Source organism: Saimiri boliviensis, chromosome 14, assembly GCF_048565385.1.
Source record: "Saimiri boliviensis isolate mSaiBol1 chromosome 14, mSaiBol1.pri, whole genome shotgun sequence".
NCBI lineage: Eukaryota > Metazoa > Chordata > Mammalia > Primates > Cebidae > Saimiri > Saimiri boliviensis.
Genome location: NC_133462.1, coordinates 37,956,773 through 37,984,680, shown reverse-complemented (window position 1 = coordinate 37,984,680; position 27,908 = coordinate 37,956,773). Strand labels below are relative to the sequence as shown.

The 27,908-nt window shown below is 44.2% G+C and overlaps 1 protein-coding gene across 3 annotated transcripts; it reads right to left on the bottom strand.

The window, feature by feature from the left end:
- On the bottom strand, positions 1 to 26,075 carry ZNF558 (zinc finger protein 558). Of its 3 annotated transcripts, none has more exons than XM_039467122.2 (9): positions 25,984 to 26,075; positions 25,101 to 25,192; positions 18,834 to 19,166; positions 17,230 to 17,340; positions 16,632 to 16,720; positions 15,874 to 16,000; positions 3,772 to 3,867; positions 2,957 to 3,039; positions 1 to 2,463 (listed from the first exon to the last, which is right to left on the bottom strand). In XM_039467122.2, exons 3-9 carry the CDS (start codon positions 18,856 to 18,858, stop codon positions 1,681 to 1,683), a joined length of 1,314 nt encoding a protein of 437 aa, XP_039323056.1. In that variant the 5' UTR covers positions 18,859 to 19,166; positions 25,101 to 25,192; positions 25,984 to 26,075; the 3' UTR covers positions 1 to 1,680. The 3 variants fall into 3 exon arrangements, with proteins under 3 accessions (XP_039323056.1, XP_003938958.2, XP_010347903.1); XM_003938909.4 differs by lacking the exon at positions 25,984 to 26,075 and adding an exon at positions 25,856 to 25,976; XM_010349601.3 differs by lacking the exons at positions 3,772 to 3,867; positions 25,984 to 26,075 and adding an exon at positions 25,856 to 25,976.
- Positions 26,076 to 27,908: the final 1,833 nt, after the last annotated feature.

The following is a 27,908-nucleotide window of genomic DNA, read 5'->3' as shown; positions in this document are numbered from 1 at the left end:
TTATGAAATATAAGTTAATGTTTATTTTGGGAACAGCTATACACAAATGTTTATATTAAAAGAAAGACTTCCAATTAATTTTCCCTGGGGGAGGAAGACTAAAAAATTAATGAGCTAGCGGTCCAATCTATAGATGAGACACTGATAAACTTGAACATGTTACTTTCTTTAAGCAAATACACAGAAGAGAATTGACACTGAGAAAGAAGCCAACAGTATTTGCCATACTAGGATAGAGAGAAAATAAAACAGTTATCATACTTTTTGTTCCCAGTAAAAACTGTGGCCACTCAATGGAGTTGAGGCTGAGGCATCCTAACACTGATTACATTCCTAGGGGTTTCTCCAAATAAGTTCTCTCATATACAAGAAAGAGAAGAATCACTGAAAAATTTTCCAATATTAATATACTCATAGGTTTTGCATCCAGGGAGAAGTTCCATATTTTCCCTAACATAGAGGCATCACTGAAGGCTTTCTCTTATTCTTCATATTTGCAAGTTTCTCTACAGTGTGAACGCTCACAAGTTTCCTAACTAATGTGGAAAAACGGAAAGCTCTCCAATGTTGATGTTCAATCGGGCATTCTCTCCAGAATTAATTCTCAAGTCCCTTAGAAACTGAGAGAACATTCAAGGCTTTCCCATGGTCACTGAAGAAGACCACACTGTGTTTTGCTCAGTAACGTGAACACTTTTGCTGTACGGTATTCCACATTTGAGTGTTGTTCCATGTGTGATTTCCAGTGTGTCTTATGGGATGACTGTCCCTGAAGGCTTCTGCATTCTGATGATACATTTGCAGACTTTCTCCCTTACTGTGAGCTGTCACATGAATCCCTGATATCACGGAAGGCTTTCCTACAGCTGTTCCATCCTTCAGGATTCTCTCAGTACATCATCTTCTGGGCCCATCAGGGTGAGAGTTCGAGCTGAGAGCTTTACCACACAGACTGTACTCAAAAGGTTTCTCTCTTCAGAGTGAATTAATGGGAGTTACTGAATGTTATTTCATATTCATTAGATTAAAAGGGTGATGTGCTAAGGGCTTTTCTTCATTAATTCCATGGCAAATTTCCCAGATGTTTCTGAGTGATCTGTTTCCTGGCATTCATACCTTCTGTAGTCTACCACATTGTATCAAGATTGGTGTGTTGTGAGACTGATACAATAGGAAATAAGTGAGAGCTTAACAGTCCTCCTGAGGATAGGTCATAAAAACCATTTTGGTCTCTGTACTGGTCCTCTCTTGGCCCACTAACCTTGGGGAGAACTTACTGCCAAATCATAAAGGAACTCAGTCTTGTAAAGAGGCCTACATGTTAATGATCGAAGGTCCCCTGACAACAACCAACACCAACTTTCTAGGCATGTGAATGGGTCATCTTGGAAGTGGACTATTCATCAGTAAAGATGTTAGATGACCACAGCTTTGGCTGACATCTTGACTGCACATAAGCACATGAAAGATCCTGCAGTGCAACTACAGAGATAAGCTGTTCTTCAATTCCTGACCTGTACAAATTGTGAGATAATAAATGTTTGGTGTTTGAAGCCACCAAGTTTTGGGGGATCATTTGTTACGCTGTAACAAATAACAAACATCCAGTGTGAGCTCTCTCAAAATATCTAAAGGATGAAAGATCAATGAGTGCTTTCCCCCAGAAGTTCCTGCAGTAATTCATATCCACCTATTATGTATTCTCTTGTGCACAGAAAGGTAGGAGTTACTAGTGAAGGATTTCCCACAATGATTACATTCATAGGGTTTTTCTCCAGTGTGAGTTCTTAAGTGCTTCTTCACAGCTGAGAGATTATTAAAGGCTTTTCCACAGTCATTGCACTCATAGGGTTTCTCCCCTGTATGTATCCTCTTGTGCACAGTAAGAGAAAAGCTACTGCTGAAGGATTTCCCACACTCATTACATTCATAGGGCTTTTCTCCGGTATGAGTTCTTACGTGCTGTGTCAGATAAGAGCTCTTCCTGAAGGTTTTTCCACAATCGTGACATTCATAAGGTTTCTCTCCTGTATGAATGCTATTGTGCCCAGTGAGGGAGGACCTTGTGCTGAAAGCTTTTCCACACTGATTACATTCATGGTGGTTCTCCCCTGTGTGAATTCTCTTGTGGCTTTTGAGGTTACAACTAGTGCGGAAGACGTGAAAACACTGGTTACATTCGTAGGGTTTTTCTCCAGTGTGAATTCGTACATGCAGTCTAAGGGATGAGGGATCACTAAATGCTTTCCCACAGTGATTGCATTCATAGGGCTTCTCCCCATTATGGATTCTCTTATGAATAGTTAGGTAAGATCTACTGCTGAAAGACTTTCCACATTGATTACAGTCATAGGGTTTTTCTCCAGTATGTATTCTCTTGTGCTGAGTTAGGTTAGATTTTGTGCTGAAGACTTTAAAACACTGATTGCATTCATTGAGCTTCACTCCACGATGACTTCTTTCCTGAGGATTAAGAGACGAATGATAACTATAATTTATAATATAGGAAATACTTAACGTTCTCATAGGAATTTTCTCTTCCAGGAATTCTATTACATTATTATAATTGGCATTTTGGCACTTTAAGTGGTTGTATATGGTTTCTGCCCAGTTTCAGTTCTAAGAAAGTTAAAAAAGATAGATGCTTTGCCACAAGCCCTTATCAGATTCACAAAACATTTTCTGATAACTTCTGGATGAAGTTTCATTTCCAGCAGTCAATATCTGAGACACAGACAGGAAATATTTACTTGTGGGAACTCTCTGTAAAGAAGTTTGGAGCTAACTCGTATTTCCCTAAAAATTTACAATTTTCACAGTGTCTCTCCAGGGACATGGCATTCTCAATTATAAATGACACTTTCTTTTAATGCCTCTCCTGGTTATTTTGCACCCTTGCTAAACTTAGGGCATTCTCCTACTGTAGAAAACCAGAAATCACCCATGTTAGTCTTACTGTTTTTACACGTTTAGACTGTTCTTTTTTGAAAACATGCTTCTTAGGAGTTAACCATTTGGCTTTAAGTAGAGTCTCCAAATCTGAAACAAACGGAAAAGAAATTTAGGTTGATGGAGGAAAGAAATGGAAATTATAGGTTCCTGAGAATATGAGTAAGACTTTTCAAAGTCCTCTTTTTTGCAAACATCCTCAAACACCCTGATCCCTTAGAGCAGGCATCCCCAAACTACGGCCTGCGGGCCACATGTGGCCCCCTGAGGCCATTTATCCGGCCCCCTGCCGCACTTCAGGAAGGGGTACCTCTTTCATTGGTGGTCAGTGAGAGGAGCACAGTATGTGGCGGCACTCCAACGGTCTGAGGGACAGTGAACTGGCCCCCTGTGTAAAAAGTTTGGGGACGCCTGCTCTAAGGGATCAGGGTGTTTGAGGATGTTTGCAACAAAGAGGATTTGGTTATGAAAAGTTTAAGAATTCATTTTAAACAAAGATTCCAGACAAATTGAGACTGGTCACAGATTGACAAAAAGAAGAGCGATCAGGAATGCAAGGTGGGAAGGAACTTGACTGAAATTTTAAAAAGACGTGCATCTTTGTTTCTTCCCTGAGCCTGAAGCGAAGTATGAGACGACGAAGAGAGAGTCAGAAAAGAAAGTACACAAGGGCGCTCATACCAAATGTTCTCGTGCATCTTGGTCAGGAAAAGAGCATTTTATGAAGTTCCCTGATTGACATTAACTAATGTAATACTGCCAACCACCAAGCTACTGGCCAGAGCTATTCCTCACAAGGGCTCACATCCACCTGCTGCTCACCTGGACAGGTGCTTGGTAGAATTCCTCTTTCCTCTGTCATTACCTTCTTGTCTTGTTCCAACTGAGATATCAGTCTGGGTTTATTAACATGACAACCTATTTATGGAAAAAATATACATGATACAGGGAACTGTGCTGGGGACAACCAACTCCATGAAACAAAACCAACATTTCTGAAGATGGAAAAGTGTGACTTTAGGAGCAGTGAAATAAATGATGCCTTAATTCTAATGCACATGGTAACTCTCACAGGGAACAAAAATGCAAACATTCAACTCAATATTCAAGGTAACAGGGCATAAACAGCCCTAGAAGCCTACACCTAAGTTCAAATGCACACTTCAGTGGCCCCAAAACTTTTAAACATGAAGAATATAAAGTCAAGGCGAGAAAGAGATCTTCAGTCCATAAGGCAGGAATGAGAGACAGCCCATGCAGGTGGGACCACATCTGTCTAATTCATCACTATACTCAAGCCCCAGTACAGACCTAAGAACACAGAGGCAAATGTACTAGTCAGTACTACCTGAGGCAAGAGAAAACAGCAGAAGCAAACCAAAGACTAAACAAAAAGCCTGGAAGGAAAAATGGGGAAAAAGATGTTTGGGGAGTAGGACTTTGAAAAGTCTTCCTCAAATTCTCAGGAACCTATAATTCCAAGCACATACTCAGGGCTGGGAACATATTCAGAAAACACCTCAGAAGGCACAAAACCCTTACCTTTTGCTGACCTTCAGGCTCTGCACAAGCCAGAAATGAAGGGCAAGGCAGAGTTAACTGCCTACCTAAGTATTAAAGGCATGTCCCTATGTACACGTAGAGCCCATGTAAAGAGACTGGAAGTTTTTTTCCCTTTTTTGTTCCAGGCTTTCAAATCACTATACGACCATTAAGCTATCAGAAGAGACTTCAGTGGCCACACGTGACAAATACAGACATTACAAAGTTAGTTCTGAAATAGAACTATTGTATATTCTAACAGTAGTTTATAATATACAGTATTATTGAACTTCAGAATATAAAATAGTTCTATTTTAGAACTAACTTTAGAACTGTTCTATGTGGCTGGGCACAGTGGCTCACACTTGTACTCCTAGCACTTTGGGAAGCTGAGGCGGGTGGATCATCAGCTCAAGAGATTGAGACTAACCTGGCCAACATGGTGAAACCCTGTCTCTACTGAAAATACAAAAATTAGCCAGGTGTGGTGGTGAGCACCTGTAATCCCAGCTACTCCAGAGGCTGAGGCAGGAGAATTGCTTGAACCTGGGAGGCAGAGGTTGCAGTGAGCCTAGATTGCACCACTGTACTCCAGCCTGGGTGACAGAGCAAGACTCTATCTCCAAAAAAAAGAACTGTTGTTATGTTCTACAGATACAATACTAACTACAAGAAGCAAAACAAACTGGAGATGGGTGATTCCCAAATTGTTATTTTATAGTATTCCAAATGTCTAGTTTCAACAAAGTAATTATGAGGCAGGCAAGGAAACAAATGTTGGGCCCATTACAAGAATGAAGCTGGTAGAAACTGTCCCTTCAGAAGTTCAAACACTGGACTTAACTATACAAGTAAAATAAATCAACTATTTTAAACCTGCTAAAAGATGTACAAGAAATACGTATAAAGAACTAAAGGAGGCCAGGCATGATGGCTCATGCCTGTAATCCCAGCACTCTGAGAGGCTGAGGCAGGTGGATCATCTGAGGTCAGGAGTTCAAGACTAGCCTGACCAATATGGAGAAACCCCGTCTCTACTAAATACACAAAATTAGCTGGGGGTTGTGGTGCATGCCTGTAATCCCAGCTACTCGGGAGGCTGAGGCAGGAAAATCACTTGAACCTGGGAGGTGGAGGTTATGATGGGCTGGGATCACGCCACTGCACTCCAGCCTGGGCGAAAAGAATGAAACTATGTCTCAAAACAAAACAAAACAAAACAAAACAAAACAAAACAAAACAAAACCAAACCTAAAGGAAACCATGAGTACAAATTCTCATCAAATGAGAAACAGCAAAACAGGTACGATTATGGCATATTAAAAAAAATACAAAAATGGAAATGTAAAGAGATAGAAACTTCAGGAAGGCAAATAAAAATCTGAGTTGAAAAGTACAGTATCTGAAATGAAACTTTCAACACAGATTTGAGCAGGCAGAAGACAAAATTGGTGTCCATGAAGACAGGACAATTGATATTATCCAGTCTGAGGAGCAGAAAAAAGAGAGAGACCTGGTGTGGTGGCTCATGCCTATAATACCAGCACTTTGTGGGGATGAGGCAGGAGGATTGCTTGTGAGGCAGGAGGATGAGGCAGCCTGGGTAGCATAGTGAGACCCTGACTCTACAAAAAAAATTAAACAGTTAGCTGGGTATGGCGATGCATGTTTGTAGCCTTGCCTCCCAATCTGGGAGGCTGACATGTGAGAATCACTTGAGCCCAAGAGGTCAAGGCTGTAGTATGCCGTGATCAGTCCACTGCACTCAAACCTAGGGGACAGAGTAAGTGAGAACCTTTATCAATGAGTGAGAGAGAGAGAGAGAGAGAGAGAGAGAGAGAGAGAGAGAAAACTTTAAAAAAGATGAACAGAGCCTGAGACCTGTGGGATATTATCACACATAACAACATATATATGATGCAGAGAAAAGAGAGATGTAGAGAAAGGGGTAAGAAGGTGGAAGAAATAATGGCTAAAAATCTCTCAAAATTTGAAGAAAGGCACAAATGTACAAATCCAAGAAGCTCAGCAAACTCAAGTAGAATAAACTTGAAAAAATAGATTCATACTGAAACACACACACACACACACACACACACACACACACACACTTTGAGACAGGGTCTTCTTACTCTGTCACCCAGGCTGGAGTGCAATGGCATGATCATGGCTCACTGCACCCTTGATCTCCTGGGTTCAAGTAATCCGTCCACCTCAGCCTCCCAAGAAGCTGGGACCACAGGTGTGCACCACCACATCTGGCTAATTTTTAATTTTTTTTGTAGAGACAGGGTCTCTCTAAGTTGCCCAGCCTGGTCTCATACTCCTAGCCTCAAGGGGTCCTCTTGCCTCAGCCTCCCAAAGTGTTGGGCTTATAGGTGGGAGCCACTGCAACTGGCATCAAACACACATTAATCAGACTGTTGAAAGACAAATGCAGCATCCTAAAAACAGCAAGAGGGAGGTGACTTATCATGTACACAGGATCCTTGGTAAGATTAACAGACAATTTCTCGTCAGAAACAATGGAGACCACCAAGCACTGGGGTGGTATATTCAAAGTGCTGAGAAAAAACGGCAACCACGAATTCTGCATCTGGCAAGACTCCCCTTCAAAAGTAAAGAAATGAAGACCTTCCCATAAACAAAGACTGAGTGTTTGTCACTACTATATCTACCCTACAAAAAATGATAAAGGTGACCTCACGACAAAATGAAAAGATAATGGACAGTAACTTGAATCCACAGAAAGAAGTGAAGAACAGTGGTAAACGTAAATACAGAGGTAAATATCAAAGTCACTGACACTGTGTTTTTGGTTTGTAACTTCTCTTTTATTACTACACAGTTTAAAAGACAAAACCATAAATGATTATACATGTACATTAAGGGACACACAATGCATACAGATGTACTTTGTGACAAAATTACTAAACAAAACATCTATAATGAAACAAAGTTTTTATATATTATTGAAACTAAGTTGCTATTAAACTAGATTGTTATAAATTAAAATGCTTATTAGAATTCCCAGGCCAACCACTAAGAAAACAATGAAAAAGAATACAAAGAAATGAGAAGGGAATCAAAACGGTACACTAGAAAATATCCAACACTAAAGGAAACAACAATGAAACAACTGAGGAACAAAAATGATATGACACACAGAAAAAAGCAAATAGGTATTTAGCAAACAGTAAATAGGCAGAAGTATCTCCTTCCTTGTCAGTAATTACACATTAAAAGGTGGATTTTGGCAGAATGGATTTAAAAAATAACCCAATTACAGATGGTCCCCAGTTTACAATGGTATGGGCTTTTAATTTTTCGACGGTGCAAAGGTCATATGCTTTCAGTAGAAACTACACTTCAAGTACCCTATAACCATTCTGTTTTTCACTTTCAGTACAATATTCAATATATAGTCTATAACTGTCGAGATATTCAACACTTTATTATAAAATATACTGTTATGTTAGATGACTTTGTCCAACTGTAGGCTAATGTAAGTGTTCTGAGTATGTTTAGGCTGGGCTAAACTATTATGTTCAGTAGCTTAGGTGAATTAAATGCATTTTTGACTTTTTTTTTCTTTTTTCATTGTTTTGAATTTTTTCTTATGGCATTTTAAACTTACAATGGCTTTACTGGAAGATAACCCCATCAAAGTTGTAGAGAATCTGCACATACTGTCTATATGAGACTTGCTTTTCATTCAAAAACACAAATATGATTGATAATGAACAAACGGAAAAAGATATTTCATACAAGAAAAATTGTTATAAAACACAGAGAAAGACATTATACATTTATAAAGCATCAATTCATGGAGAAAATATAACAGTTATAGACATATAGGTGCCTAATAAGAACTCCAAAAGAGATCAAGTAAAAACTGGCATAATTGAAGAAAGATATAGAGAGTTTTATAATAAGAGTTTGAGACTTCAATACTCCACTTTCAATAATGGATAGAGAAGACCAAAAAGGATACAGAGGACTTAAACAATACTATAAACTAATCAGACCTAACAGATATAGAAAGAACATATCACCCAACAAGAGAACGCATACTCATCTCAAATGCATATGGAACATTCTCTGGGACAGATCACATGTTACACTATAAAGGAAGTCTCACTAAATTTAAAAACAATGAATTCATATAAAGTATCTTCCCTAATCATAACAGAATGAGATTAAAAATGAGTAACAGAAGGTTATGTATCTGAAGCCTTAATATTGCTAAGGTGACAATACTACCCAAAATGATCTACAGTGGTAAAAGAATCATTATCAAAATTCTGATAGTTTTCTTTTCTTTCAGAAACGCACAAACTGATCTGAAAATCTGTGATACTACAAGGGATCTTGAACAGACAAGTGCTGAAAAAGAGTAACAAAGTAGGAAGATTTACACTTACTATTATCAAAACTTACTACAACGTAACAGTCATCAAGACAGGGTGGTACTGACTCAAGGACAGATATACAGACCAATGGAGCCAGGAGTGGCAGCTCATGCCTGTGATCGCAGCACTTTGGGAGGCCAAGGCAGCCGGATCACTTGAGGTCAGGAGTTCAAGATATATAGACCAACGGAATAGAATTGAGAGTACGTAAATAAACTCCAGTGTGTATGGCCACATACTTTCCAATAAGGGTGCAAAGCTCATTTGACTGGGAAAGAACCGTATCTTCTATAAAGGTGGTGAGATAACTGGATATACAAATGCAAAAGAGTAAAGTTGACCCTTTCTCTACACCATATGCAAAATTCACTCAAAATAGATGAAACAACTAACTGGAAGAGTTAAAACTAGAAAATTCTTGGAAGAAAACATAGGGGCAATAGTTTCTTAGGTATCACACCAAAAACACAAGCAAGAAACAAAAACTACATACAACAGACTTCTTTACAATTAAACCTTTTTTGGTTTTTTTGAGATGGAGTCTCACTCTGTTTCTCAGGCTGGAATACAGTGGATCTCAGTTCATTGCAACCTCTGCCTTCCAGGTTCAAGCGATTCTCCTGCCTCAAGCTTCAATGTATTGGAGATTACAGGCACCTACCACTGTGCCTGGCTAACTTTTGCATTTTTAGTAGAGATGGGGCTTCACCAAGTTGGTCAAGTTGGTCTTGAATTCCTGACCTCAGGTAATCTGCCCATCTTGGTCTCCCAAAGTGTTGGGATTACAGCCGTGAGCCACTGTGCCTGGTTAAAATTATAACTTTTGTGCATCCAAGCACCCCATCAAGAAAATGACAAGATACCCACAAAATAGAGAAATTATTTATGTGTTGTATTTTGAATAAGGATTTGGTATCCAGAACATAAAATAAGCTTTCACAATCCAACAACAAAAAGAAACAACCCAAATAAAACATGGGCAGAAGGCTGGGAGTCGTGGCTCACACCTGTAATCCCAGCACTTTGAGAGGCTGAGGCAGGCAGATCACTTGAGGCCAGGAGTTTGAGACCAGCCTGGCCAACACAGCAAAACCCTGTCTCTATTAAAAAAAAAAAAAAAAAAAAAAAAAAAGACCACAGGTAGATAAAGCCACTAAGATGGAAGGAAACCAGTGCAAAAAGGAGGAAAACACCAAAAACCAGAACACCTCTCCTCCTCCAAGGGATCACAACTCCTCAGCAGCTAGGGATCAAAGATGGATGGAGAATGAATCTGATGAATTGACAGAAACAGGCTTCAGAAGGTGGGTAATAACGAACTTCTCAGAGCTAAAAGAACATGTGCTAACCCAATGCAAAGAAACTAAGAACCTAGAAAAAAGGTTAGATGAGATTCTAAATAGAACAAATGACTTAGAGAAGAATATGAACGACTTGATGGAGCTGAAAAACACAGTATGAGAACTTCACGAAGCATACACAAGTTTCAACAGCTGAATCAACCAAGCAGAAGAAAGAATATCAGAGATTGAAGATCAACTCAATGAAATAAAATGAAAAGGCAAGAATAAAGAAAAGAGTGCAAAGAAATGAACAAAGCCTCTAAGAAATATGGGATTATGTGAAAAGACCTAATCTACGTTTGATATGTGTACCTGAATGTGACGGAGAGAATGAATCTAGGCTGAAAAACACTGTTCAGGATATTATCCAGGAGAACTTCCTCAAACTAGCAAGGCAGGCCAACATTCAAGTCCAGGAAATACAGAGAACACCACAAAGACATTCCTCAAGAAGAGCAACCCCGAGGCACATAATCGTCAGATTCACTAGGGTTGAAATGAAAGAAAAAAATGCTAAGGGCAGCAAGAGAGAAAGGTCGAGTTATCCACAAAGGGAAGCCCATCAGACTCACAGCGGATCACTCCGCAGAAACCCTACAAGCCAGAATAGAGTGGGGGTCAATATTCAACATCCTTAAAGAAAAGAACTTTCAACCCAGAATTTCATAATCAGCCAAAAACTAAGCTTCATAAGCAAAAGAGAAAGAAAATCCTTTATGGACAAGCAATTGCTGAGAGATTTTGTCACCACCAGGCCTGCCTTACAAGAGCTCCTGAAAGAGGCACTAAACAAGGAAAAGAACAAGTACCAGCCACTTCAAAAACGTACCAAATGGTAAAGACCATTGACACAATGAAGAAAGTATGTCCACTAACAGGCAAAACATCCAGCTAGCATCAAAACAGCAGGATCAAATTCACACATAACAATACTAACCTTAAATGTAAATGGACTAACTGCCCCAGTCAAAAGACACAGACTGGCCAATTGGATAAAAAGTCGAAACCCACTGACGTGCTGTATTCAGGAAACCCATCTCACATGCAAGGACACACATAGGCTAAAAATAAAGGGATGGTGGAAGATTTATCAAGCAAATGGAGAGCGAAAAAAAAGCTGGAGTTGCAATCCTAATCTCTGAGAAAATGGACTTTAAATCAACAAAGATCAAAAGAGACAAAAAAGGGCATTACATAATGGTAAAAGGATCAATGCATTAAGAAGAACTAATGATCCTAAATATATATGCACCCAATACAGGAGCACCCAGGTACATAAAGCAAGTTCTTAACGACCTACAAAGAGACTTAGACTCCCACACAGTAATAGTGGGAGACTTTAACACTCCACTGTCAATATTAGACAGATCAACAAAACAGAAAATTAACAAGGATACCCAGGACTTGAATTCAGATCTGGACCAAGTGGACCTAACAGACATCTACAGAAATCTCCACCCCAAACCCATAGAATATATATTTTTCTCAGCACCGCATGGCACCTACTCTAAAATTGATCACATAATTGGAAGTAAATCACTCCTCAGCAAACACAAACGAACAGAAATCACAACAGTCTCTCAGACCACAGTGCAATCAAATTAGAACTCAGAATTAAAAAACTAACTCAGAACCGTACCACTTCAAGAAAACTGAACAACTGGCTCCTGAATGTTGACTGGATAAGCAATGAAATGAAGGCAGAAATCAAGATGTTCATAGAAACCAACGAGAATGAAGACAAAACGTACCAGAATCTCTAGGAAATGCCTACCAGAGAAGCGAGCGAAGATCTAAAATTGACATGCTATCATCAAAATTGAAAGAGCTAGAGGAGCAAGATTAAAAAAACTCAAAACCTAGCAGAAGACAAGAAATAACTAAGATCAGAGCAGAACTGAAGGAAACAGAGACACACAAAAAAAGGCTTCAAAAAAAATCAATAAATCCAGGAGCTGATTTTTTTTAAAAGATCAACAAAATAGACCACTAGCCAGATTAATAAAAAAGGGAGAAGTATCAAATAGATGCAATAAAAAACAATAAAGGGGATATCACCACTGACTCCACAGAAATACAAACTACAATCAGAGATTACTACAAACAGCTCTATGCACATAAACCAGTAAACCTGGAAGAAATGAAAAAATTCCTGGACACTTGCACCCTCCCAAGCCTAAACCAGGAAGAAGCTGAAACCTTCAACAGACCAATAACAAGGGCTGAAGTTGGGGCAGCAATTAATAGCCTACCAACCAAAAAATCTCCAGGTCCAGACGAGTTAACAGCTGAATTCTACCAGACATACAAAGAGGAGCTGGTACCATTCCTTCTGAAACTATTCCAAACAATCCAAAAAGAGGGAATCCTTCCCAAATCATTTTATGAAACCAACATCATCCTGATACTAAAACCTGGCAGAGACTCAACAAAAAAAGAAAACTTCAGGCCAATATCCATGATGAACACAGATGCAAAAATCTTCAATAAAATACTGGCAAACCGACTGCAACAGCACATCAAAAAGCTTATCCATCACGATCAAGTAGGCTTCATTCCAGGGATACACGGCTGGTTCAACATACGCAAGTCTATAAAAGTAATCCACCACATAAACAGAACCGAAGACAAAAACCACGATGATCTCAGTAGATGCAGAGAAGGCCTTCGACAAAATTCAACAGCCCTTTATGCTAAAAACTCTCAATAAACTAGGTATGGAAGGAATATATCTCAAAATAATAAAAACTATTTATGACAAACCTACTGCCAATATCATAGTGAATGGGCAAAAACTGGAAGCATTCCCTTTGAAATCTGGCACTAGACAAGGATGCCCTCTGTCACCACTCCTATTCAATATAGTATTGGAAGTTCTAGCCAGAGCAATTAGGCAAGGAAAAAAAAAAAGGTATTCAATTAGGAAAACAGGAAGTCAAATTGTCTCTACTTGCAGACCACATGATTGTATATTTAAAAGACCCTATCATCTCAGCCCAAAATCTCCTTAAACTGATAAGCAATTTCAGCAAAGTCTCAGGATACAAAATCAATGTGCAGAAATCACAAGCATATCTATACACCAATAACAGACAAACAGAGAGCAAATCATGAGCATACTCTCATTCACAATTGCTACAAAGAGAATAAAATACCTAGGAATACAACTAACAAAGGAAGTAAAGGACCTCTTCAAGGAGAACTACAAACCACCGCTCAAAGGAAATGAGAGAGGACACAAACAAATGGAGAAACATTCCATGCTCATGGTTAGGAAGAATCACTATCGTGAAAATGGCCATACTGCCCAAAGTAATTTATACATTCAACGCTATCCCCATCAAGCCACCAATGACCTTCTTCACAGAATTGGAAAAAACCACCTTAAACTTCATATGGAACCAAAAGAGAGCCCGCATAGCCAAGACAATCCTAAGCAAAAAGAACAAAGCCGGAGGCATCACACTACCTGATTTCAAGCTACAGTAATCAAAACAGCATGATACTGGTACCAAAGCAGAGATATAGACCAATGGAACAGAACAGAGGCCTCGGAGGCAATGCCACACATCTACAACCATCTGATCTTTGACAAACCTGACAAAAACAAGCAATAGGAAAGGATTCCCTGTGTAATCAATGGTGTTGGGAAAACTGGCTAGCCATGTGCAGAAAGCAGAAACGGGACCCCTTCCTGATACCTGACACTAAAATTAACTCCAGATGGATTAACGACTTAAACATAAGACCTAACACCATAAAAACCCTAGAAGAAAACCTAGGCAAAACCATTCCGGACATGGGCATAGGCAAGGACTTCATGACTAAAACACCAAAAGGATTGGCAACAAAAGCCAAAATAGACAAATGGGACCTAACTAAATTCCACAGCTTCTATACAGCAAAAGAAACAATCATTAGAATGAACCAGCAACCAACAGTATGGGAAAAAATTTTTCTAATCTACCCATCTGACAAAGGGCTAATATCCAGAATCTACAAAGAACTAAAACAGATTTACAAGAAGAAAACAAACCAACCCTTCCGAAAGTGGAGGAAGGATATGAACAGACACTTTTCAAAAGAAGACATATATGAGGCCAAGAAACATGAAAAAATGCTCATCATCACTGATTTTTAGAGAAATACAAATCAAAACCACATTGAGACACCACCTCACGTCAGTTAGAATGGCGATCATTAAATAATCTGGAGACAACAGATGCTGGAGAGGATGTGAAGAAATAGGAACACTTTTGCACTGTTGGTGGGAGTGTAAATTATTTTAACCATTGTGGAAGACAGTGTGGCGCTTCATCAAGGACCTAGAAATAGAAATTCCATTTGACCCAGCAATCCCGTTACTGGGTATATACCCAAAGGATTATAAATCATTCTATGATAAAGACACATGCACACTTATATTCATTGTGGCACTGTTTACGATAGCAAAGACCTGGAACCAACCCAAATGCCCACTGATGATAGACTGGACAAGGAAAATATGGCACACATACACCATGAAATACTATGCAGCCATAAAAAATGATGAGTTTGTGTCCTTTGTAGGGACATGGATGAATCTGGAAACCATCATTCTCAGCAAACTGACACAAGAAGAGAAAATCAAACACTGCATATTCTCACTCATAGGCGGGTGTTGAACAATGAGAACACATGGACACAGGGAGGGGAGCATCACATACTGGGGTTTGTTGGGGAGGGCAAGGGAGGGACAGTGGAGGGGTGGGGAAGTCAGGGAGGGATAACATGGGGAGAAATGCCAGACATAGGTGACAGGGGGATGGAGGCAGCAAACCACATTGCCATGTGTGTACCTATGCAACACGTCCTGCATGATCTGCACATGTACCCCAGAACCTAAAGTGCAATTAAAAAAAAAAAAGAAAAAGGGCTGGGAAAGACGTGGAGAAGCCGGTACTCGCACGCATTGGTGTGAATGTGAAGTGGGGCAGCGGCTGTGATAAAATATGGCAGTTCCTCAAAAGGCTAAATACAGAAATGTCATGTGACCTAGCCTTCCACTCCTAGTATATACCCAAGAAAATGCAAAGTGGGCATTTAAACAAAAACTTATACATTATTCATGATAGTCACAAAGTGGAAACAATTCAAATGTTTATCAACAGAAAAACGAACTGGCAAAATGTGGTATGTTCATACAATGGAATATTATTCAGTCATAAGGAACGAAACGCTGGAACAACATCGCTAAGCTTTTCAAACACTGTGCTACATGAAAGAAGTCAGACACAAATGGTAACGAACGAATTTTATAATTCAATTTATATGATATGTTCTGGATAGGTAAATCCCTAAAGACAGAAACCAGATGACTGGTTACCAGCAGCAGCGAGTACGGAAGTAATGAGGATTGACTGCTTACTGGGGATGGGGTTTCTTCCAGGGGTGATGAAAATGGTGCGATATTAGATAGTGTTGATGGTTGCACAATACCATGAATATATTAAAAACCACTGGACTGGACATCTAAGAATGGTTAAAATGGTGAATTTTATGTTGTATGAATTTTACCACAATAAAAAAATAAGGCAAGTCTTGCCACGAGAGTCATTAAATAAATGCAGAAATGACGTCAGGCTTACCCAGGGAGGCCAGGTTCCTGCAGTTCTCCAGCATTACATCCTTGTACAGTGTCCTTTGGGCAGGGTCCAGCAACGCCCACTCCTCCTGGGTGAACTCCACAGCCACATCCTCGAAGGTCACCAACCCCTAAAGCATCACAAACATCACAGTTTAGCTGAGGACAACCCTCACCAACTGCACAGGAAGAGGGCCCAGGAGAACAGAGCCAGGGCTGGGGAAACCTGAGCACGAGATGTGGGGCGGGGTTCTGAGCTCCGCTCCCTGGCTTCCAGGCTCAGCCCTCAATGCTTGACTCCTTAGGCCACTCCTCAGGTTTAATGCACAGTACCCCAGAGCAACTGTCTTTTCTCTCTCAGACCGGGGGCTCCTGTAATCTTATTCTCTCAGTCTCCAGGGGAGCATGGGCCCGGGACATGGCAGAAATCAGAGGAATACTTGGTAAGTGAATGAATGATTTCTGTATGGCTTTTATAAACTGCTTGGGCTTAGAACATCGTCATGCCTTTACTTGGCTTTCCCTTAAAACTCTCAGGAGCACATGATGTATTTATGGACCCTGGAGAATGCTCTGAACCTCCGGTAACCGTCCACACACACTGACATTTTCTGGGCAGCCCTCACCCTCTATCAGATGCTTGGAAATCCTGGGATGCCTCAGGAGCCAGTTTGGCTGCGAGGCTCCAGGCTGCTGGGAGGTATCAAATCCAACCTTCTGGCTAAAGGAATAACAATTTGGGAAAAGGAGAATCCAACTCACCTGTAGCCAGCTTGTCAGGAGCTCATTAACCAGCCCTCGGCCTTCTGTGTGTCCTTTTTGCTGAGAGGCTGAGAATGGGGAAGACGAAGCTGGAGGAGGAGAAATGAGTCCCGGAGATTTAGGCTTGTCTAACACCCACGTATCTGCCTGTGACTGACCATATCCCCCTCCTACGCCCACACAGCACCTACCTACACCCCATGCAAACACCTACCCACAACTCTCCTAAGACACCCAAACAGCCCTGTCTCACCAACGAAAGGTAACAGGGCTCAAGGTCTGACTGCACCTGGGGAAGAGATTATTCCCACTTCACAGACGAGGAAACAGCTTCCAAGGACATCAGTTTTTATCAGGTTAACAGAAATAAAGGGAGAATTCAAAAGCTCCGGCACATTCACTAACAGGTCACATCCACAGACACCCAAACACCTAAGTCCCAAATCCCAAGAGCCGCCCTGTCGGGCACGGAGGACCTCTGGGCCCCTGGGGCTCCACTCCTGCCTCACCTGCTCTGCCCAGGCCCAGTCCCGTCCCAGGCTGAGGGTCAGAGCCTTTCAATCCTGACTATGAGAAATGCCAAGACCCCACGACTCACCACCGGCGGCGGGTAGGACAAGGGCCGACATCCTGTGACTCCGACAGCAACAGGGCAGCCGGGAGGCAGGACGCGCCTCCCTTCTTCCTGAGGCACCCTCAGGACAGTGCTCTGGAAGAAATGGGACACTCCGAGTCCCCACAGCCTCCTCCCTCTCGGGCTGCTGGGGACAGGCCCTCCTCGGCTCATCCTTCAAATGCAAATTCTGGCTTCCACACTGGGCCTTTATTTTGCAGAGCAGGCAATGAATTCAAGGCCAGCTGATGGAAAACGTGCTTTCCTCCGTCCCCAGCTCAACCACTCTGCTCCACCTGCTTTAAGAACCCTGGCTTCGTGTAGTCTCAGGGCACATTCTTCCCACCCAGGTGTGGCCAGAAATGCAGTCCCAGCTACTCCCTCCTTCCCTGGGGACTCAGACGCCTGCCTCCATCACTCTTCCCACCTCCAGTTCCAGCTTCTGGATGACATCAAAGACCCTCAGGGTCTCAGGAGTTTCTCAGCTCCAGGGCCCTTTGTCCCTTCTCTCCCCATCAGCTACGTGTTTCCACAGGTCACCTCAGGCGTGGTCATCACCCAGAATGACATTCCAAAACTCCCCTCTCTCTGAACCCAATCTCCCTCCTCAACTTTCATCATGTTCGCTCATTTTTTCTCTCACCGCCATGTCCTCTGACCACATGCAGGCCTCAGTCATCCCTCCTGCCTCGGTCGCCCCCTCCTGCCTCGGTCACCCCCTCCTGCCTCGGTCGCCCCTTCCTGCCTCGGTCATCTCCTCCTGCCTCGGCCATCCCTCTTGCCTCGGTCATCTCCTCTCCTGCCTGTGCTCTGACTCAGTTACCCCTCCTGCCTCGGTCACCCCTCCTGTCTCGGTCACCCCCTCCTGCCTCAGTCATCCCCTCCTGCCTGTGCTCTGACTCAGTCATCTCCTCTCCTGCCTGTGCTCTGCCTCAGCTACCCTCTCCTGCCTTGGTCACCCCCCTCCTGCCTGTGCTGTGCCTCGGTCACCCCCCTCTTGCCTGTGCTGTGCCTCGGTCACCTCCCTCTTGCCTGTGCTGTGCCTCGGTCACCCCCCTCTTGCCTGTGCTGTGCCTCGGTCACCCCCCTCTTGCCTGTGCTGTGCCTCAGTCACCCCCTTCCTGCCTGAACTCTGCCTCAGTCAGTCCTTCTCCTGCCTCAGTCACCCCACTCCTGCTCGTGCTCTGCCTCGGTCACCCCATTCCTGCCTGGACTCTGCCTCGGACACTCACCGTCCTGCCTTAGCCACCCCTACTCTTGATTTCATCCTCACCCAGCTGCCCCTCATTTCAGCTCATTTCCCTCCCCCACCATCAGGCCAGACCAGCAGAACTCTAGCCAAGTGTGACTTCCATCATCTGCCCACTCCAGGGGCATTAAGGCAGACGACTCTGTGTAAAGGCTGTGACGATGCCACTCTGAAAGAACACAGTCACCAACATGAAAAGAACCCTCAGCCCTGCTGGGTGATCCTACCTCACAGCTCCTCCCCTGTCCCCTCTGTGGCAACTGCTTCCTAATGAGTGATCCCAGGCTTCTGATGCTCACACCCTGTGTAGGCCCAACACACACATGGAATTAGGGCTGACCTGTGTGACCAGCAGAATACAGCATAGGAGACAGCGGGGGTGGGTGCAGGAGTGACTTCCAGGGCCAGGTCCCAGAAAGCACCGCAGCTTCTGCTTTGGTCTCCTGGATGCTGTCCTAGCGGACGCCAGTCGTCATGCTGGGAAGATGCTCAGGCAGCCCTGTGGAGAGGCCTAGGTGGAGAGGAACTGAGGCCTCCCACCAACAGCCAGCTCTGACTTGCAGGCCATGGAGGGGCCCCCAGTACCAGTGGGGCCTTTGGATGATGCAGACCCAGCTGAAAGCCTTCTGCAAGTTTCCAGCCAGAGCCTTCCAGCCAAGCCACTCCTGAATTCCTGAAACACAAAAACAGGGAGACGATAAACGGTCATTGTTTTAAGTGACTATGGTTTGAGATCATTTGTTAGGCAGCAAGAGATGACAAAGCATCTCATTTTCAGCAGGCAATCAGGATCCCACTTCTCAGGGTAACGATCACAAGTAAGAATCTATTTTCCCGTGTTGCTGCCAGCACTGCAACCTGCGCCCTGCTCTCCCCGCTCCTCCAGTCGCAGACAAGGAGCCACCTGCCTTCTCCACGGGGCCTGCTGGGCAGTTCTGGCCTGGGGTCCACCCTCCTGCTTTTGAGGAGCTGTCCATGCTTGAAGCTCTCTCCTCTGCCCTTTCCCTTCAAGCTCTCCTCTGCTGCTATACTCCTCCTCACACCCCTCAAGCCTGATCTGTCATCTTCTGCAGTGCCATGAGCCTACGCTCGCAGCACAGCTTTCTTTCTGGTTACTGCCCAGTCCGCATCCCAGCCAGAGCTCTTCACTCTGTCTCCCTTCCTCAGTCCTCACATGGTGTAATCTGGCTTCCCCACTATCATCCCAAGGACAATACCCTTTCGGAATCGCCAGTGATTTCATTCACAGGGAGACGCAGATTAGAGCAACTCTGGTACTATTTCCCAACTGTTAGGTCACCAGAGACACAGTGGCCCACACCCTTCATTCTCACACACTGCTGGGGACAACCCCTCAGGAAGGAAATTCGCTGATGTCAAGCAAGGCTGCAGAAAACATCTGGTCTTTCCTAGAATCCCACTTCTAGAAATCTATCTCGAAGGTACACAAATACTAGAAGAAGTGTAAGATAATTCACTGTGGGACTTCGTATAATCGCAAAGGGCTGAAAATACCACAAATGACCATCAGTAGGGGACTGGTTGAATAAACTATGTGATAGCTTTCAGGCTGGTGCAAAAGTGATTGCAATTTTTGCCACCGAAAGCTTTTTGAGTGACTGCCAAACTTTTCCATAGCAGTTGCACCTTTTCACATTCCCTCTTGGTCTTGGTCACACCTCTTTCCCTCTTCTTTTGAGGAGTCCCATTCTGTCACCCAGGTTGGGGTGCAGTGGCCCAACCTGCAACATCTGCCTCCCAGGTTCAAGCAATTTTGCCTCAGCCTCCCTTGTAGCTGGGATTATAAGAACCTACCACCATGTCCAGCTAATTTGTGTATTTTCAGTAGAGACAGGGTTTCACCCTGTTGGCCAGGCTGGTCTAGAACTCTTGACCTCAGGTGATCCACCCGCCTTGGCCTCCCAAAGTGCTGTGATTACAGGCATAAGCCACTATGCCTGGCCTGAAAACAAATTTTTAATTGTGTTTCATTTTCATTGGTGTAATTGAAATAGCTCCATGTGGCTAGTGGCTACCAAAATGGACAGGGTTTAGACATGCGGAGGCCTGACTTCCTTGAGGATGCAGAGGCGAGGCCCTGTGAGTGGCGAAGTAAAAGTGGGCACATAGCCCTAGGCTAAGGGGGCTGCCTGCAGGTTTGCACAGACAGGAGCTGGGGCACAGTGGGCACTGTGAGCCCTCTGACCAAGGCATGGATGAAAGCGAGCAGCAACACATTCTCTCAGTTCTAACTCCCAGGTCTCTTCTTTCTACATCCTTCCTATTCCAAGACCATCATCCAGGCTTAGGGAAGAATCATCTGATTCCTAAGTTACCTCAGAACACCTTCTCTCTAGCCTCTTTTTTTTTTTTTTTTTTTTTTTTTTGAGACGGAGTTTCGCTCGTTACCCAGGCTGGAGTGCAATGGCACGATCTCGGCTCACCGCAACCTCCGCCTCCTGGGTTCAAGCAATTCTCCTGCCTCAGCCTCCTGAGTAGCTGGGATTACAGGCACGTGCCACCATGCCCAGCTAATTTTTTGTATTTTTAGTAGAGACGGGGTTTCACCATGTTGACCAGGATGGTCTCGATCTCTTGACCTTGTGATCCACCCGCCTCTGCCTCCCAAAGTGCTGGGATTACAGGATTGAGCCACCGCGCCCAGCCCCTCTCTAGCCTCTTAAACATCTTCTTTATGAATCCTGAAGTCCTTGTTAATCCACATGCTTACACTACATGCAAATCACATCACCTTCCGGCCCACAGCTCTTCAGTCTCTTCCCACTGGCCTGAGAACAGAGTCTGAAGTGAGGCCTGGTCTGGTTCTGCCTCCCTCTTGGTCTTGATCACACCTCTTTCCCTGTTCTTCTCTCTCTTTTTTTTTTTTTTTTTTTTTTTTTTTAATGAGGACTCTCGCTCTGTTGCCCAGGCTGGAATGCAATGGTACAATCTCAGCTCACTGTAAACTCTCTCTGAGGTTCAAGAAATTCTCCTGCTTCGGCCTCCTGAGTAGCTGGGACTACAGGTGTGCACCACCATACTCAGCTAATTTTTATACTTTTAGTAGAGACGAGGTTTCACCAGGTTGACCAGACTGCTCTCGAACTTCTGACCTCAAGTGATCTGCCTGCTTCAGCCTCCCAAAGTGCTGGGATTCCAGGTGTGAGCCACTGTGCCCGGCTTCTTTCCCTGTTCTTGTCTTGGCTTCAGCCATCCCCGTGTTCCCAGTGTAAGGAGCATGGCAGCCTCTCTCCTGTGGCAGGGGACTTCCTTACGCAGCTTCCTCAACAGGCAGTGCTGATATATCCCTGTCCCCTCACTCCAGTCGAGCCCTGTGACTAGCTACATCTGACCCCAACTTGGAGATGAAACAGCAATTCCCTTTTTTAGGGGCCTGTGAACCCCCAGCGTGAAAATAAAGGAAAATCCTGAAGATCCTTAAAGAGAAATTCCTGGCATCCAGCTAGCCCCAGAAGTAAATAAGGGACTTGTTAAACAAGAAGGTAATAGTAATCTAAAACAACAGCCAAAGAAGTTAAGGCTCCAGAGATATTTGCTTCCCCTATGAAACTGAAGATAACAACCTGTGTCCCTGAGTTGCCTTTCAGAGGCTGGGACTCCCACTGAGGACCCCCACTGAATGGATCTGCTGGCTCAGAGACCCGAGATAAAGGGGAAGTGAATGCTGAACTTCAGCACCCTTTGTGCTAAGTTTCTTCCTGAGGGGCTTGGAGAAAAGTCACTTCCCCCAGCCAGTTAACATTTTCCTACAGTCCCTAAATTTTTAAACCAATCTTCTTTTCCTTAACCAGTTACAAATCAGAAAATCTTTGAATCTGCCTATGACCTCTAAGCTCCTGCTTCAAGATATCCTTGCCCTTTTAGGTCTAAACCAGCATGTAACCTCCATGCATTGCTTTTATGATATTACCTGTAGCTTCTGCTTTTCTGTAATTTACCATTGCCTTTAGAAATCCTTGCCTAGCCAGGTGTGGTGGCTCATGCCTATAATCCCAGCACTCTGGGAGGCCGAAGTGGGTGGATCACCTGAGGTTAGGAGTTCGAGGCCAGCCCGGCGAACACAGTGAAACCCCGTCTCTATCAAAAATATAAAAAATTTGCTGAGTGTGGTGGTATATGCCTGTAATCCTAGCTACTCAGGAGGCTGAGGCAGGGGATGCAGTGAGCCGAGATCGTGCCATTGCACTCCAGCCTGGGCAACTCAGTGAGATTCTGTCTCATTTAAAAAAAAAAAAAAAAAAAAAAAATCCTTGCCTAGAAGCCACTGGGGAGGCCAGGATTTGAGCATTTAATGGTCTGGTCCTCCTTATTTACTGTTCTGCATAAAAGAAGCCTTTCTATCTATTGCAGCAACCCTCAATGTAGACATCTGGGTTTACTGCACCACCAGATGAGCAGACCCCAGTCCAGTTCTGTAACAGCTTAAGCTCTCAAGCTAAATATCCTTCCCCAGAAAGCTTCTCTGTTCCCTCTGACCAAGTCCACTTGTGCCAAGTTCCCACATCACTCCTGTCATTCACTGTTTAAAATTCATCTTCCCTGTTAGAAGGTACATTTTATGGAGGTAAGACAGGGCCTGTTTCGGGTCCTCCAGGGTCGCTGTGCATCTGACCCAGGGCCTGACTCACGGAGGCGACCTAGTTTGCCAAGGATTGTCCTGGTTTGAACACTGGATGTCCTGTGCCATAGCAAATCCCTTGGTCCTGAATGAATGAGGGTGGCTAGTCACCATAAACTGTGCACTCAAATAATATCTATTGCATGATAAGCAAACACTCCCTCAAGAATGTTGTAGAAAAGCTAGAATGGAAGAGGTGCAAACACACACAATTAGTAAAAACCCCACAACTGAATACAAGATTACTTAACATCATTCTCTGCAATATGAATCACCATACTGCTATCTCAGAGAAGTTTTAAGAAACGAAGTTAATTCCTATTAAGAAATGATATGGTTTGGCTCTGTGTCCCCCTATCCAAATCTCATCTTGAATTATAATAATCTCCACATGTCAGAGGAGGGGCCTGGTAGGAGGTAACTGAATCATCGGGACAGACTACCCCCTTGCTGTTCTCCTGATAGTGAGTAAGTTCTCATGAGATCTGATGGTTTAAAAGTCTGGCGCTTACCTCTTCTCTCTCTCTCCTGCCGCCATGTAAGACGTGCCTTGCTTTTCGCCATGACTGTAAGTTTCCTGAGGCCTCCCCCGCCATGCACAACTGTGAGTCAATTAAAATTCTTTCCTTCATAAGTCACCCAGTCTCAGGAAGTTATTTATAGCAGTGTGAAAACTCTCTGGTAGTTCTTTATAGCAGTGTGAAAGCCGACTAATACAGGAGGCAAGGTGCAGAGGACGATCTTTTTGGAAACCACTGCCCTACCCTTCAATCTATAAGTTGTTGATTAATATTCTTCCAAATGATTTCAAATCTCATTAGGAAAAAAATTTCATTGCTCAAAACACACCTGGTCGCTCATCAATTCAATGCTAAATTTGTTACTAATCACATTAGTAACAAGGAAGCTCAGATCATCCTTTTTACAGATGCCCTTATATTTTGAAGTTTGGTGGAGGGCTGATATGCCTTTAGAAGTCAAATTGATGGCTGGGTGTGGTGGCTCATGCCTGTATTCTTAGCACTTTGGGAGGCTGAGGTAGGCAGATCACTTGAGGTCAGGAGTTTGAGACCAGCCTGGCCAACATGGCAAAAACCTATCTCTACTAAAAATATAAACAAAATTAGCTGGGCATGGTGGCACATGTCTGTAGTCCCAGCTACTCAGGAAACGGAGGCAGGAAAATTGCATGAATCTGGGAGGCAGAGGTTGAAGTGAGCCAAGATCACGCCACTGCACTCCAGTCTGGGCAATGGAGCAAGACTTGGTCTCAATTAAAAAAAAAAAAAAAAAGTCAAATCAGTCAGGTCTTAAGAATGTTGCTGAGCTGTCCTGCTAGTTTTCAGTGGGAGGACTTGTAATACTACATATATACATAAATATTTTCTATATTTATACTTATATAAAATCCAGAAACTTCTAGTATTACAGCATGCCAGAAAATCTATATTTATCTACAGTTACACATATTTATTTGCAAGTAACTATACTTACTTACACACATATAACCATAAATACTTCTGTTTCTTTAAACTTTTCCTTTTATTTTTTTATTTTTGAGATAGAGTTTTGCTCTTGTTGCCCAGACCAGAGTGCAGTGGTACGATCTCGGCTCACTGCAACCTCCACCTCACAGGTTCAAGCAATTCTCTATCTCAGCCTCCCGAGTATCTGGGATTACAGTCACCTGCCACCATGCCCGGCTAATTTTTTGCATTTTTAGTAGAGACAGGGTTTCATCAGGCTGGTGTTGAACTTCTGACCTCGTGATTCACCTGCCTTGGCCTCCCAAAGTGCTGGGATTACAGGTGTGGGCCACTACGCCCTGCCTACCCTGAACTTTTAAGAAACCTTCACTCTTAGTGACTTTCATGTGGTTACAACTCGAGCACAGGAAAAGCCCATCAGCAGTTCTTCCACACAGCAGAGACTGCTGGAACTTTGCTGTAGGTTCCACATTGTACTCACCTGGTCACACAGAAACCCACGTGTCAGTGACGACAGGTGGACCTTGTGGCTCCTTTCAGCAGGAATCTGAGCTTGAATGATGCTTTTCTCACCTGGAAATAAAAAGGCACAAAGACTTCTTTCGAGGCTTTTTACAGGTTGTACAGTTGTTGGATATACCTGTTGGAAACACCATCCTATTCACTTTTTTTGGGTACTCAATGATTAAATGCGTAATAAGGGCCCAGCCTGGATTTACCTGATTCCTATCCTGCCATGTGTTCTTTAAGAGGGGAGAAAGCAGCTTGATGCTGTGTGCATTTGACTTGCTCAACTTACTAGTCTGGAGAGAGATTCTAAGGTGACTCCAGAGGCTTTAAAAATATCTTGTCACTTAAGAGGCCCTAATTAAGTGACTAAGCTGAATTTTTAACAGTTTATATAGTTTATTCAGAATTGGAGAGATTTTTTTTTTAAAGGCCCTAGAGCAGGGTTTCCCAAGTTGGCACTACTGATAATTCTTTGTTGTGGGGGACTGTCCTGTACAACGTAGGATCTCTAAGAGCAAACAGCATCCCTCTTCCCCGGCCTCCACCCTCTAGGTGACAGTAACAGTCTCCCCTCCCCAAAATTTGTGACGACCACAACAGTCTCCAGCCACAGCCAAAGTCCCCTGGGGCGCAGAACGGCCCCGGATGAGGGCGACCGGGACTCTCCGAGGAGGCGACCGCGGCCCGGGGCCCCGACCCAGGAGAAAACAGCAGCTTCGGGCTGACCTGAGCACACAGCCGAGGCCTCAAGGACGGAAACGCGGCTCCCGAGAGGGACGCAGGGCCCGGGGCTGGCAGTGCCCAAGGCCCACGTCGCCCCTAGACTCCGACCCGAGTCCCCGCCCGCCGCTCACCAAGCCCGGCCCCTCCCGCGGGGACAAAAGCGCCGACTCGCGGAGACGGATGGACTCGCTCCCCGCTGCCCCACGCGCTGCTCCTCCCACGGCACCGCCCCGCGCTTCCGCTTCCGGTCTGGGGCGAGCCGCGCTGCACGTCCACTTCCGTTTTGCGCGGAGAGTGGGGCGTGTTTTGGGGTTTGGCGCTTAGGCGCAGGCGTGGCGGGAGGGAGCGGCTGCCACGCACCCCCAACCTCGCCCAGAGGTGTTGTTTGCTTAGTGAGCACAGCGTTGGCCCCTGGCCTGGGGCAGTAGCGGGGGCAAGGTTGGCCATGGGGGTGCGGAGCCAGGCGGTGGGGCTGACTTCGGCGGAGACCGGTTCCGGAGCGGGGCTGAAGGCGGGGTCTTGGCTATGGCCGTATCAGGCCTGGAGGGTGACCGGACAGAGACCAGTTCCAGGGACGGGGACCAGATCTGGGGGCGGGGCCCAGTTCTCAGAATTGATGGTACAGGGCTTGGAGGGCGGGGCTGAGTGGGCAGACATCTGGTCCAGGGGCGCAGACGAAATCTGGGGCGGGGCTGTGGGCGGCACCAGGCGTGGAGTGGGATTGACAGCGGAGACCTCCAGTTCCGGGGTGGGGATGAGAGCGGGTAACCTCGAGGATGGGCCTGGCTGTGGGAGGAGACCAGTTCCGAGCATCGCTGGAGTTGGGGACCAGGCTGTTGGTGTGCCGGCCCGGAAGGGCAGTGCTGATTGGCGGAGACCAATTCTAGGGGCGGGGCTATGGATGGGACCAAGCTTAAGGGCGGGGCTGATGGTGGGCGGAGACCAGTTCTGGGGGCGGGACTGTGGGTGGACACCCGTTGTAGGGGCAGGGATCTGGGTATGAATAAAAGGGTGTAAGGTGTGGGTGGGTTGGGATAGGCCCAGGATCCGGGACTGTGAGAGATTAGATTCAAGCACGGGGCTTTCCTTGGATCTCTAGGTGGTTGGTATAGTTACTTCCTTGTGTTCATACAGCCCAATAGAATCAGATTATATATGCACATTTGTCTACAACTTGCTTTCCTAAGGCAAAACATAGGGATTTACCACTAAGACTTTTGGGGAGCAGGGAGGACTGGGGCATACATACACATATAGGAAAACTTCAGAGTGGTACAAAGTGAGTTAAATATTCTCCCACCGCTGTCTCTCAGTTCTTTTGCTTAGAGGTAAACATAATTTTCTACTCTATCTTTTTAGATACAGTGTGGGCATGTATGTGTGTGTATGTGTGTATGCTATAGTCATATTCATGGAATAAATGCTATTACTCCCCCCCACCCCACCCCACAAGTCACTGTTTTATACACCACGGATATGGACTGAACAAAATAAGTAGAGACCAGCCTGCCCAACATATTGAAACCCTATCTTTACAAAAAATACAAAAATTAGGGTGATGGCAAGCTCCTGTGGTCACAGCTACGTGGGAGGCTGAGGCAAGAGAATTGCTTGAATCTAGGAGGTAGAGGTTGCAATGAGCCAAAATGGTGCCACTGCACTCCAGCCTTGGTGACAGAGCAAGACTTAGTCTCAAACAACAACAAACTCTTTGTTCACTTTTAATTGGATATCTTTTTGTTGCTGAGTTGCAAGGCTTCATATATTTTGAATATAAGTCACGTTTCAGATAAGTCATTTGTAAATGTTTCACTCAGTCCATGGTTGTCTTTTTAACCTTCTTGATGGTGTCCTTTGAAGCATCAATGTTTTTAAATGTTGATTAAGTCCATTTTATCTGTTTTTTCTTTTGCCAACCTGTTTTTGATATCATATCTAAGAAAACAGTGCCTGACCCAAGATCACAAAGTTTTACTCCTATGTTTTCTTCCAGGAAGTTTATAGTTTTAGCTCCTACCTTTAGGTCTGTCATCTATTTTGAGCTCACTTTTGTACA

Excerpts from the sequence above, each read along its gene's own strand:
- ZNF558 (XM_039467122.2), bottom strand. The coding sequence starts at position 18,858 with ATGCTGTATTCTGCTGGTCACACAG. Across the intron at positions 3,040-3,771 it reads TCTACCAAGCACCTGTCCAG|ATTTGGAGACTCTACTTAAA; the intron begins GTGAGCAGCAGG and ends CGTTTGTTTCAG. Across the intron at positions 2,464-2,956 it reads AGTCTAAACGTGTAAAAACA|GAAAGAAGTCATCGTGGAGT; the intron begins GTAAGACTAACA and ends CTTAATCCTCAG.